General features: G+C 66.1%; 2 protein-coding genes across 5 annotated transcripts in view; one reads left to right on the forward strand and one right to left on the reverse strand.

Annotated features, from left to right (window-relative positions):
• The window catches only part of RARA (retinoic acid receptor alpha), a 38,684-nt gene extending 35,892 nt beyond the window's left edge, over nt 1-2,792 (forward strand). For 2 of the 3 annotated variants that reach the window (XM_074978748.1, XM_074978749.1), the window contains 4 exons: nt 202-378; nt 538-742; nt 950-1,108; nt 1,927-2,792. In XM_074978748.1, the coding sequence (XP_074834849.1) occupies nt 202-378; nt 538-742; nt 950-1,108; nt 1,927-2,138 (753 nt within the window). In that variant the 3' untranslated portion in view covers nt 2,139-2,792. The remainder of the gene's footprint in view (nt 1-201; nt 379-537; nt 743-949; nt 1,109-1,926) is intronic. The other variant, XM_074978750.1, reaches the window with a different exon arrangement.
• A 1,584-nt stretch (nt 2,793-4,376) lies between these two features.
• On the reverse strand, nt 4,377-7,098 carry GJD3 (gap junction protein delta 3). Of its 2 annotated transcripts, none has more exons than XM_074978753.1 (2): nt 6,980-7,098; nt 4,377-5,678 (listed from the first exon to the last, which is right to left on the reverse strand). In XM_074978753.1, the coding sequence occupies exon 2, from the start codon at nt 5,640-5,642 to the stop codon at nt 4,812-4,814; it is 831 nt and encodes a 276-aa protein (XP_074834854.1). In that variant the 5' UTR covers nt 5,643-5,678; nt 6,980-7,098; the 3' UTR covers nt 4,377-4,811. The 2 variants fall into 2 exon arrangements, with proteins under 2 accessions (XP_074834854.1, XP_074834853.1); XM_074978752.1 differs by lacking the exon at nt 6,980-7,098 and adding an exon at nt 6,457-6,548.
• Between the last annotated feature and the right edge of the window lie 5,675 nt (nt 7,099-12,773).

The raw sequence follows: 12,773 nt of genomic DNA on the forward strand, positions 1-12,773 counted from the left end.
GGGGCTGGGAGCCAGGACTGCTGGGGTCTGCGCTCCCCATCACGTGCCTCAGTTCCCAGTGGTACAGAGCCCCCGGCAGCTTTAGGCAGGGGCTGCGAGGGCTGAATGCCGATGGCATCGGGGGTGGGGTGGGGGGATCAGTGGCACGACCTGGTGCCCCACCCCCTTGGCCCTGCTCATGCTGGTTGGCGCCTGCTGCAGAACAACAGCTCAGAGCAGCGGGTCTCCCTGGACATCGACTTGTGGGACAAGTTCAGTGAACTCTCCACCAAGTGCATCATCAAGACGGTGGAGTTCGCCAAGCAGCTCCCCGGCTTCACCATGCTCACCATCGCTGACCAGATCACCCTGCTCAAAGCCGCCTGCCTCGACATCCTGGTGAGTGCCCCCTGCCCTCCGCCGTTCCAGGCAGCGTCCCCTGCAGGCTGGCTCCTGGGCTGAGGGTGCAAAGAGGGCAGGCCAGAGAGCATGGCCAGGGCTGCCAGAGTGCAGAGGGAGCAGGGCTGGTGGCAGCCCTCAGCCCGGCTCTCCCGGCAGATCCTGCGGATCTGCACACGCTACACGCCGGAGCAGGACACCATGACCTTCTCGGACGGGCTGACGCTGAACCGCACCCAGATGCACAACGCCGGCTTCGGGCCCCTCACCGACCTGGTCTTCGCCTTCGCCAACCAGCTGCTCCCGCTGGAGATGGACGATGCTGAGACCGGGCTGCTCAGCGCCATCTGCCTCATCTGCGGGGGTGAGCGCGGGGAGGGGGCGGCAGGTGCTGGGGCGGTGGAGGTGTTGAAGGTGGCTGGGACAGGGCTCCCCGACTCCCAGCAGCTTGGCAGTGTCCTGCTGTGACCCCTTGAGGCTGGGAACCCCAGGTGGGGAGCTGGGCCCTGGAGTCGGGGGGGGGCAGCGGGTGGGAGGGCTCGGCCTGGCACTGACCCACGCCTGCCCCCAGACCGCCAGGACCTGGAGCAGGCCGACAGGGTGGACAAGCTGCAGGAGCCGCTCCTGGAGGCGCTGAAGGTCTACGTGCGGAAAAGGAGGCCCAACAAACCCCACATGTTCCCCAAGATGCTGATGAAAATCACGGACCTGCGCAGCATCAGCGCCAAGGGTGAGCACCAGGCCCGGCCATGGGGAGGTCACAGGGTAGGGGGGTTCCCCCGGCCCTGCCCCCCACCCGCAGGCAGACGTGACTCGCTGCACGGGGGGAACAGGAGGGTTATGGGGCGACAGGGACACAGCGTGGAACAGACTTGTCAGCACAACCACAGACGCCATCAGCACCGTCCATCTCGGGAAGAAGGGCCTTGGGGGGGGGTCCCCAAGCCAGGCCCTGGCCCCCCTTCCTCCCTCTCCAGCCAGACCAGGCTGCCCCACTCCACAGCCCAGCCCCATTTCAAACCAGCCAGGCCCTACCTCCCGCCTCTGCGCCATTTCCTGGGGAAGAACGTTGTCCCCTGCTTGCCCCGGTTACAGGCCACAGTGGTCCATTGCCTACGTGTGAGACGTCGTCACACGGAAGCTCCCCTCACTGCTGTGCACTGATTCTTTGCCTGGGGAAACTGAGGCACCACCTGGTGTTACTGCAGGACAGTAGGAAACACCTGCAGCCCAACCAGGAGGATAAAATCCCCACACACCCCACTTCCTCACAGGGGACGGGCTGGTGATGGGTCATCTCTCCCCCGCCAGGCAGTGGAAACCTCTGATTTGGGCTGCAGTTTGGCCAGGGGACCAGGCTTCTCCCTGCAGCATGAGAGTGAGGGAGTTGCAGGCTTAGGGCACCCCCCAGCTGGGCGTCGGGGACCCTGGGCTCACCACAAGCCTAGACTCTGGCCGGGTCCCTGGGGGGAGACCGGAAGGGGGTTGGTTCTGTCTCCTCCCGGTGGCTGCTTCCCCTGCGCCCCACTGAGCCTCCCTTTCCTGCAGGTGCTGAGCGGGTGATCACACTGAAGATGGAGATCCCCGGCTCCATGCCGCCCCTCATCCAGGAGATGCTGGAGAACTCGGAGGGCCTGGACACACTGGGCGGGCAGCCGGGCGCCTCTCGCATGAGCAGCCTGGCGCTGCCCCCTGGCAGCTGCAGCCCCAGCCTGTCGCCCAGCTCCAACAGAAGCAGCCCGGCCACCCACTCGCCGTGACACCGCCACCGCTGCCCTTTGCTGCCAGGCCCCAGGGCCGCATGGTGAGCCAGCCAGGAGCGGGAGGGGGTGACGCTGCCACGAGCCGCCCCACTGAACCCGGGCCCCAGCCCGTTTCTGTCCGTACCAGCACACACTGCAGCCGTGGCTTCCCTGTTGATTTGTGACGGACTCCTCTGTGGTCAGAACTGGGTCCCTCGGGCACCGAGCCCGCACCAGGATCAGCCGGGGCCGGTTTACAGCCCCCCCCGCAGCCACTGCTGTTCATACCCAGGGGGAGCAAAGCAGCGGCCGGCTCCCCCCCACTCACCCCCCAGTGCTGGGGGCCTGCACTGCTGTGAAGATGGAGTGTCTGTCGGTTGAGTTGCATTTCAAGTGTTTCCGGGGGGTGGGGTGGGGTGGGGCGGGGGTTGGGGGAGAGGGTCGGTTGGGAAACGTTCGTTGGTTCTTTGAATTGTTTGCGAGCAAAATGGATCAGCCGATAGTGGCCGCCACGCCCCCCCCCTCCACCCCCCCACGCCTGTCATCACCAGCAAAACAAATACCCACCCCATTCGCTTGTCAGGTAAAACCAGCCCCACCCGCCAGGAAGCGGAGGCCGCGGCAGGGCCAAGCCAGAGGATATATCTATAAATAGCTATAAATATCTATAAATACCTTTGGAAACCTTTGTAAAAGGGGGGAGGGGTTTTTAGAGAGGCGCTGCGGTTGGCGGGGGGGGCACGGTTCTGGGGGGAGGAGGAGGGGTGGGGCAGGAGGGGGTTCCACACAATTTATTATTATTAAATTTTTTGGTTGTTGTTGAGACGTTTGGCTTTGGCCTCTCTGGGGAGGAGCTGGACAGGAGGGAAGACACGACCCCCGGCCTCCCGCCGCCCACTTCCCCTGCGAGATCTGGTGGGGGGAGGTGCGTGGACGCAGCGAGGGGGCGGGGGGGTCGATTTGCCTGTTTCTTCCTCTTCTGCCCACCACTAGAATGTGCTGGGGGTGCGGGAAGGGTGGGCGCGTGCATGGTGGGTGGGGTCGCTCTGTGCCTGGGGGAGGCTGCACCCCGCCCACGTGCCAGGAGAGGTGCTGGGGGGCAGAGCTGACATTGTCCCCCTCTAGTGCCCTCAGAGGGGCTCCAGCGTGGGGGGGAGGTGCCCTGCCTCCCCCCCCCCCTGCACCCGAGGACCACGGGTAGGCCCCAGCTGAAGATGTGGGCAGGAGCCGGCTGCCCAGCCTCTGCCTGTGTCCTGGCCCCCTTGGGGGCAGGCAGGAGCCCCCACCCCCTCACACATCTTCCCCGGGCCTGGGAGGTGGCACTGGCGGGCTGGAGAGTGGGGCTGCGCTCTGAGGTGCACGCTGGGGGCCTGCCCCATGGGGGCAGTGGTTCTGCAGGGCTCCAACCCCACTCCCCCCTGGGTCTCACCGTGCAGAGAGGCAGGGCCGCTGCGTGCATACCCCACCTCTCCCAGGCCAGGCAGGCCCTGGGGTGGGGACAGGGGGCAGGACCCCCCCCCACCCTGGGTCTCGGGGCCGGGAGGCCCAGCTGGGTTGAGAGCAGTGGGCGCCCTGCTGGTGGGGGGCTGCCCCAGCAGTACCACTGCCCTTGCTGCTGATCTGGGCTCTGGGCACCAGGGGGCAGCAAAGCTGCTTGGTTACAGCCTCCCCCGCCTCTCCGGTAGTTATGCGTCTTTGCCCTGCTACCTACAGCTGGGGAAACTGAGGCACAACAATGAGCCCTGGGCAGAGCCAAGGCCTGGCTGGGGCACGGGGCTGGCCATGAGAGGGTTAAGCTGGGAGGGGGCTTGATGCAGGAGCAAGCGGGGGTGGGGTTTGGTGTGTTTTTCCATTAACTTCTGGGTGCACCCCCCCCCCAAACCACCCACAACAGGAAACAGCCCAGGGGAATGTGGCTCCCAGCCAGGCCCTGCCCCAGCCCCCTGCAGGGCAGCACGACAGCCCCGGGCCCTGCCCAGGTGCCAGACGTGCCCTGCGGCTGATCTCAGCCCCCAGCCGTTCCTGGGCACCCAGCAGGCTCCGTGCCCGTGTCCTTCACTCCCCCCCCCCCCCCCCGCCAACAGCCCCAGCTCGGCCCCTCCAACAGCCCCTGTGATCCCAGCCTGCACCCACCACCTCTACTTGTGCCCCACACCCCTGACCCCCAGGCCCTCCTGGCCCAGCCCTGGTAACTGCATCACGGTAGGGCCCTCGCTCGCCACTAACCCCCTCGCCTCGGTGGTGTCATGAAAACGTTGGTTTATTCACAATAATGTATGGGGGGGGGGGCCGTTTCGCCCACCCCCTCCCCGCAGAACCAGTCCTGTCCCCCAGCGGAGCAGCAGGGGCTGGGGCTGGTCACGGCCCCCTTAGCCGGTCACCTCCACAAACCGGAACGAGCCCTGAGCTCTCGCACGTGCCAGCCAAGGCGCTAACTCCTAGGCCACGCTGTCATGCCCTGTAGCCTGGCCAGCCGCCTTCCTGCCAGGCCCAGCCCCAGCTCAGTCCCCTGGGCCACAGGCTGGGCATTGCGCCTTAGGCAGGAGGGCAGCTTCCCGCGGGGCCGTACTGGGCCGATACGGACCAGGCGCCCCAAGGCACTTGCCGACACTGCAGCAGTCCCAGGGCTGAGAACGGCCCACTCGGGTCACAGGTGGGGTGCAGCACCCCCCCACCCCACCCCACCCCCGCCTAGACCAGCAAATCGGACTTGGCCGTGGTGCGCGAGGTCTTGCTGCTCCCCGAGGGGGCGTGGGGCTGGAAGGGGGCCGAGGGCGCGTAGTGGCCGGGGCCGCCACAGCCCGGCCCCTGGGCTCCCCGGTCGCCCGGGGGCAGGAAGTGCCGGCGCTGCTCGTGCGCCTGGTTGGACCAGTTCTCCTGCTGCTCGTCGGACGGGGCGCCCGCCGCCCGCCCCTGGCGGCGCTCCTTGGCCAGCAGGTGGGCCAGCTCCAGCAGGCTGAGCAGGGCGGAGACCACGCCCACGGCGAAGTAGAAGTGGATGAAGACGGTCTTCTCCGTGGGCCGGGACACGAAGCAGTCCACCACGTGCGGGCAGGGCGGGCGCTCGCAGCGGAAGTAGGGCTCCAGCCGGAAGCCGTACAGCAGCCACTGGCCCACGAGGAAGCCGCTCTCGGCCAGGATGCGCAGGGCCACGTTGGCCATGTAGAAGTGGCGGATGCGCCGGCCGGGCGGGCTGCCCGGCGGGGCCGGGCGCTGCTTGGCGCCCTGGTGCGCGGCGTAGATGACGAAGAGCAGGGCCGGCGCGGAGAGCACCACGATGTGGAAGACCCAGAAGCGGTAGTGGGAGATGGGGAAGGCCCGGTCGTAGCAGACCTGCTTGCAGCCCGGCTGCAGCGTGTTACAGGCGAACTCCTCCTGCTCGTCGTCGAACACGTCGCTGCCCACCGTGGCCAGGATGAGGATACGGAAGATGAGCATCACCACCAGCCAGAACCGGCCCACCATGGGCGAGTGCTCCTGCACCGCGTCCAGCAGGGAGCTCAGGAAGCTCCATTCGCCCATGGCTGGGGGGCCGGGGCCCCGGGCGACGGGGCCACGCTGCGGGAACAGCGCCGTTAGCGCCGCAGCTGGGCTCCGGGGGCGCCCGGCTGCGCCCGCTGGAGCTCTGGGCGCGGGGCGAGGAGGAGCCGGGTCCCAGGGGCAGGAGGGGCCACCCCTCCGCCCCACGGGTGGGTCAGGCCTCGGCCGCCCCCCCCCCTACCCGCTCCTGGAGGCAGCCGCTGGCCGGGCGCCGCAGGGACCATGGGTCCAGAGCCTGGTGCTGCCCGGCCACACCAAGCTGGGGGCCGGGGGCTGGGGCCAAGCCGGCCTGGGCTCCCCCAGGTCTAAAGCCACAGGGGCTGGGTGGTGAGATTCCCCCCAGCCTGGGGTGTCCTGTTCTTGCCATCTCCCCAGGGGCCGGGTACCACTCAGGGGCCTGAGCCCCACTGCTCCCCAGGGGCTGGTTGGGGCCTGGGCAGGGCCACCCATGGGGGACCTGCGGGCCAGGCCGGGCCGTTTGGCGGGGGGGTCTCATGGCCCAGCTCAGCGAAACTGTCACCAATCTCCCGCCAACCCAGGCGGTCCCTGCAGCCGTGGGGGGCCCAGGAGAGGGCTGCCCCCAGAGTGGGGCTGTGGGGCAGGCTGGCCCCATGGCTACATCCCGAGGGAGATGGCTGGGGGAATAAGGCAGCTTCACACGTGTCACGAGTGGTGCCAGCCTGAGCCAGCAGTGGGGCTCCCACCCTCGGGGTGTAGCCCCCTCCCCGGGGTGTAGCCCCCCCCCCCGCCCGGGCTGGCTGCGGGGGCGGCCCATGGGGATCCCGGCGGCCGGTACCTGCAGGCGGGGGCTGGTGCCGCGGCCGCGTCCCGGACCCCGCTCGGCTCAGGCTGCCCCCGGCTCTGGCATTGTCCGGCTCGGGACTTTCCCTGCAGCTCCGCCTGGAGCCTCTTAAAGGGACCGCGCAGCCCGGCTGGGCAGCCCCCCACCCCCACTCCATCATCCCACCGCAGCCTGGCCCGGGCGCCTCGCTGGGCAGCTGGAGGGGTGTCGGGGGAACCCCCAGGTCCCTCCCCTTGGCGGGGGCGGGTATGAGCCCCCCCCGCACCCCCTCCATGTGGGGGCTGTGCCTAGGTGTGGTGCCAGGCCAGCGTGGGCACTAGGGGTAGTCACTGTCAGGGCTGAGCTGGAACCCAAGGGCTGGGGGGGGGGGCCGGGGGCAGCGTGTACCAGAGGCCGAGCCGCCCCCATAGCCCAGCACCATTCCCCTGGATCGGCCCCCAGCCCCAGCAGGGCCTAAACGCCCCCACCCTGGATTGCTCCCCTGCCCCCTTCCCAGCCTACCCCACAGCCTCCTCACCAACTGGGTGCTGCTGCCCGGAGCCTGGCTGGTCCTACGGACCCCCTCACAAGCTCTGGAGGCCCCACTCAGCTCCAGGAGACACGGCAGGATGGAGGGGGGCCCCAGGCGGCGTCTTGCTGGCGCTGGGAAGAGCCTGTCCTCCTGGGACAGCTGTACATGGCTGCGCCCCACACCCCAGGACATTGACCCGCCCCGGGCTCGCGCCCAGCTCTGCTGCACAGCTGCTTTCGCTTTCCTCCAGTCCATGCCTGCAGCGGCAGCAGGCTGGGCGTCCCGGCTCCAGACAGCCTGGGGCATCAGCCCCCGGCCCTGCCACTGCAGTGCCCCACAGGCTGCTCTGCCCCCCACCCCCGCCCTTCTGGGGCTCTGCCCTGGGGAGCCACTGGGCCTGTTCAGCCATCTCGTGCTGACACAGGGAGTGCCCTGGCCCCAAAGGTGGCCATGGAGCCCCAGTGACCCCTGGGGGAGGGGGCAGGGGAGTCCAATGCACATGGCTTCCCCAGATTAACACCCCCCCCCCCCACCCTCCGGCCAACCCCTGGCCAGCTAGGCACCTGGGCAAGGCAAAGCCAGGGACACCCAATTGCCTTCTTGGTTCTGCTATGTACAGGGCTTGGAAAATCCCTGCCCTGGGCACTGGCCTGGGTGCTGGTCCAACTCACGCACCATGCGACTGGGGCTGGGGGTTAGCCCTTGAGTGCAGCCTAGAACGTTCCTTCAGGGCTAGAATGGCCCAGGCCATGTCCCCATCCCTGGCCAGCCCCATGTGCCTCAGCCAGCGCCACACCATGGGTCAGAGCACGCAGGGTCTGGAGCCTGGGCCAGGTTCCTCCCTAAAGCCAGCCCAGTGCCAAGGACCCATGTCGGGCTGGGCCAAGCACACAAGGAACTGACCTGCTTTATCCCTCAGCTGAGTGCTCCCTGGTGCCAGGGACGCAGCCCTGGGGGCTTCCAGCCCCTGGGCCCTGTGTCATATCCCCACCAGCTGCCAGGGTCTGTGCCCATTGCCTGTGAGCCCTGGGAATGCTGCAGCTTTTCATGGGCATCCCAGTACACCCAGCTTCCCCCCTCACCCAGCTAGGTCTGGGATCCAGCCCCTGCTGGTGTGGTATGGGGAGGGTGGGGGGGTCCGGGGGGGGGTTGTCCCAGCTGGGGTGCAGCCTGGGGGCTAACAGGTCCCAGCAGGACCAGACTGGCCCAGGACTTCTGGGTTCTGTGGCAGGCTCTACCCTTCACTGGCTGTGTGTGCCTGGGCAGGGTGTCTCCCCAGCTCTGTGCCTGTCTTGCTCACCATTCCCCCCCGCAAGCCCGCCCCCTCGGCCTGTGTAAACTGGGGCTCCTGGGGGGGAGGGGGGGAGTGACCACTCACTAACTGCAGCACCTGGCTAGGGCCCCATGAGTGAGACCCTTCCATGCCCAAGGGCAGAGCTGCCCCAGGCCCGCCCCCGCCCAGCCCTCCCTAGTTCAGCAGCCCAGAAGATGCTGCTGGCACGGCTGGGCTTCGGGAACCAGCGGCCAGGGCTCACCGCTGTCATGAGCTGAGCCTGCATCAGGGGGTCCCTGAAACACAGAGCTGGTCGCAGTCAGGGCCTGGGCAGGCCCCGCCAGACGAAGGAGTCATGGCCTGGTGCTGCCTTGCCCAGGAGGGGCTTGGGGCTGGTGTGTTAGTGGGATTGGCCTCTCTGTGGGGCATGAACTGGGCCAGCGGTGGGTCTGTGCAAAGCCAGCTGGCAAAGCAGGACCAAGGGGCTGGGGCCGGGGGCCCGGGGTGATGACTGAGGCCGGGGCATGTGGCCCCCAGGTGCTCGCTCCACTTGGGGTGGCTGCTGGGCAGAGGCCCATGGTGAGTCCAGCAGGGCCTGTGTCCCCTGTGTGCCCACCCCCCCCGCCCGGCCCAGCAGCGGCTCCTTAGTGTGAGCTGAGCTGAGTGCCAAGAAATGGGTCTCCACACGCCCCCCCCCCCGCCCCCCCCCCTCCGGCCTCGCCGGCCTTTGTTCCACACAGGAACTCTCCCAATGGCTGGCCAGGCTGCAGCAGGCCTGGGGCTTTTGGCTTTCTTGCCAGGCTGTGCCTTGCTCCACCACTGTCTCTTGGCAACAGGCGGTCAGTACACCCATCACTGACCTGCTGTGTTCACACCTATAGCCACCTCGGCCCAGTCGCCGTAGTATGGAGGGAGGGCACCCCCCCGGGCCAGGAGTCCAGGTCCTTGCCCCAACTCTGCCACTATGAGACCTTGGGCGAGCCAGGTAGCTCGGTGCCTCAGTTTCCCCACTTGGAAACCGTGCACAATCGAGGCCCTCCCTGCCTGGCTGGAGAGCCCTGAGTGCCCCCCACAAGCTGGCTTTCCCCAGTGCCTCGCGCCTCTCTGGGCACGCTGCCCTTCCGACGCCGGTCCCTACCTGACATCACTTTACCCCAGCAACAGCTGTGGAGTCATTAGCAAGTGGTTGGGCTGCGCCAAAGGCCAAGCTAATGCGCCCCCCACCCCAATTCCCTGGCACATGCAGCCTTCAGGTGCTGGAGTGCAGCCAGAGCCACTCCAGGAGACCTGGAGCAAGACTCCTGCCCCACTGTGTGCAGCCCAACCCCGCAGCTCCTCAGTGCACCAGCCTCGTGCTGGGCCGTGCGGGAGACACTCTCCAGAGCCCAGCAGTGGAAAATCTGACAGCGCTTTCCGCACTTGACTGGCGGCCAATAACTACTTCACTGCCACTGATAGGCCCCCCCACAGGCCTGGCTGGCTCCCGGCCCTTGCCCCCAGTGCCGGCTCGGCTCCTGGGAAGCGTTAAAAGCCGTGGGATAGAGGGTGGCCAGGTGCCCAGCCACACGCATGCAGGAAGTGCCTGTGACCCACACACTGCAGGATGTGAGGGAGCCAGGCTGGGGCAGCTGGACGCAATGGGATACAAGCGGGGGCGGGGGGGGGGGGCGCGGGCGGCGCTAGCCAATCAGCACGCCTGCTGGTGCGTATCAGTAACAGCCTCCCAAGACGGAATCTGAACTTGGTGCAACACAAACCCATGAGCGCCATTCACCTGGCACGTGAGGCCCTACCCGCAGCGGCTGATGGCCCCTTGAGGGTGGCAGGAAAGAGCCTGGCTTGGGCACCTCTTGCAAAGGAAATCCACTACCCTTTGTGCCCGGAGGGGTTCGGTGAGGCCACGCTGCATGCCTCAGTGCCCGCTCCATCCACAGCCAGGGGCCCAGTGCATGGCGCCCACTGCATGCCGGGCCAAGCAGCAGGCAGGCAACCCAGGTGCCAGCCCCCCCCCCCCCCCCCCCCCCCCCCCGCCCAACCACCCTGCCTCCCTCCTCTCCAGCAAACACCAGGGTGGGTCACCCCCACTCACCCCGAGGCTGACGCAAGGCACTGGGCATTTCAGCAGCAGCTTGACCAAGGCAGGACCTGGGGCTGGTGCCTCATGGCCTGGCAATGCCAAGCAGTGGGTCTGGCTACGCCCTGCCGTTCGGTCTCATCTGCCAAGCAGAGCTCTTCTCCACTCACATCAGCTGTAGCGTCCCGGAGACCAAGTTCTGCCCCAAATGCCCACCCAGGGGGCAAAGAGCCCAAGGAAGTGCTAGTTCCTCCCGCCCCGGGCGGGGGGGGGGGGGTCGTCACCAACGCCAAGGACTAGGCAGTGGGTTTCAAGCACAGAAGAGGGCCTAGTTTGGCACAAAGGTCACTGTGGACCAGAGGATGCCGGGAAGGCCAAGATGGTACCAGGATTGGCAAGAGACCCGACTAAGTTCAAGGCGGCTCGGTCCATCAATGACTATTATCTAGGCTGGGTGGGAAGGTGTCCCTGGCCGGGAATGGGCGAGGGGCTGGCAGGCAGGACACTGGGTGAGACATATATTTGGTCTAACCCAATGTGGGTGGTCTTATGGGTAGTGGTTGAATGCATGAGCAGGACCCGGTGAGGAGGAGCCCGAGCCCCAGGGCACTGGCCCGTACTAATGGGATAAGTATGCGGGAGCTGGCCTCTGCCTCCAGCAGGCCCAACCCAGACACCACAGCCCTGGCTGGGAGGAGCGAGACACCTGGAGACGGGAAGACAGAGGCTGAAGGTCACTTGGCTGAGGGGTGGCATCTCTTGACAGGGGAGGGGCACTGCCACACCTGGATGTGCTGAGCCAGCCCCACCCAGGCTCGAGACCTTTGAGCCCTCCAGTGCGAGGCTCAGCACAGGCTGTGTCCTGCAGAGCCGGCTCCCCCAGGTTCCCGGGCTGGCTGCAGGTGCAGGGACGAGGCACTGTATTTCTATGGAGCAGGGACTGGCTTGTGCCCTCCTGAGCAGCTTGTGATAGTAACTCTCATCTCTTCTGGCACACGTCCAGCCCTTTGGCTTGTTCAGCTGCCCCACCCTGGGCTGCTTCTGACTGCTGCCACACCCCAGAGGGCCTCTGACCACTGCCCTCCACCCTAGGTTGCCTCCAACTGCCTCCTCCCAGCCCAACAACCCCGAACTGCCGCCCCCCCTCCCGCCCTGAGCTGCCTATCTCCGTCTGATCTCCGTCATCGTGACGGTTGGCCTGAACCCAGCCCACCCCTTTATCTCTGTGGCTCCCGGCAGCAGCCCCAGCGCACTCCCCCGCCCCCCCCCCGCAGACAAACCTGCAGCACCATTTCAGATGGTGGGGGCAATCTGAGCACACCATGGTGGAAGTGGGGAATAAGGGCACAGAGGGTGGCAGCGGGGACAGGACACAGCACCCCCGGCCAGGGGCTGCTAAGGCCCTTGAAAACTCTAGCTTGTTGGCAGCTCACTTAGCAATGGGCAGCCAGGCGTGCCACAGCTAGCTAGCGCCGCGAGAAAAATCAAGTAACTGGAAGCCCCACGCAGCTCTAATCTGAATGTGCTCCGAAGCCTGTGGCGTCACCACTCAAGAGTGACCGGTTGGAGTTAGAATTGTGCTGTGCGTCCTTCCTTTGTTACTGGCTCTGCAGGCAGAGACTGTGAGCTCTGGAAGGGGAGTGAGGGCTAAAGGTTGGGTGGGAGGGGGGCGGTGCAGATACATGCAGGCTCTGTATAAGAGCATCAGAGCAGCCCCACTGGGGCAGCACAATGGACCGGTGTCACCCAGAACTGGAGTATCTAAGGGTAGTGCTTGCATGACTTCTTGCCAGCCAGTGTGGTGAATAGAAAGGGCTCTTTGTGACTGGTTTGGTGCCTTAGAGTAGTGTATGTAAGCATCCTTCAGTCTGCATAGACTATGGATCGCGCCTTTTATGGTTTCAATTGAGGACTTCATTTACAGTGTCTACTGTGACTATGAAGACCCACACGAGAGTGACAGTCCTTGCTGCATCTCTTGCAGATGTGCTGGGTGTCTGGCAAGTCCTTAGTGTGCTTTCTGTGCGCTCGCTTCTCCTCTGCTAGCTGTCCGGGTGCCTTGGAGTGGAGACTCTGCAACGTCTTGGGCTGTAAGTAGCCCTGTCTCTCAGCCATTCACCACCCAGCTGCACTCTGGAAACCTTCATTCAATCATCTGAGCAGGGGATCTGAAAGAGGAGACAAAGCTGGAAGAGCTGAGCTCTGACCCAAGCCCAGGCTGATGACAGGCCTTTGCTTCCACTTCGGCTCTAACTCAGGAACCAGAGGCGCAGTTCATGCAGCTCTTTTAAGACGTGGTGGCATGCAGGAAAGTGGCTGTGGCCGGACACAACGCTGCAGACGAACATGCTCAGGGGATGCCAGCTACTGTGGCACCCCACAGCTAGTGAGATTGTCTGTTCTGTGCTGGGCTTGCACTGCCGGAGATCCTGGCTGGGATTAGACTGGCCAGC

This window comes from Carettochelys insculpta, chromosome 28 (assembly GCF_033958435.1).
Source record: "Carettochelys insculpta isolate YL-2023 chromosome 28, ASM3395843v1, whole genome shotgun sequence".
NCBI lineage: Eukaryota > Metazoa > Chordata > Testudines > Carettochelyidae > Carettochelys > Carettochelys insculpta.

Excerpts from the sequence above, each read along its gene's own strand:
- GJD3 (XM_074978753.1), bottom strand. The coding sequence starts at position 5,642 with ATGGGCGAATGGAGCTTCCTGAGCTCCCTGCTGGACGCGGTGCAGGAG.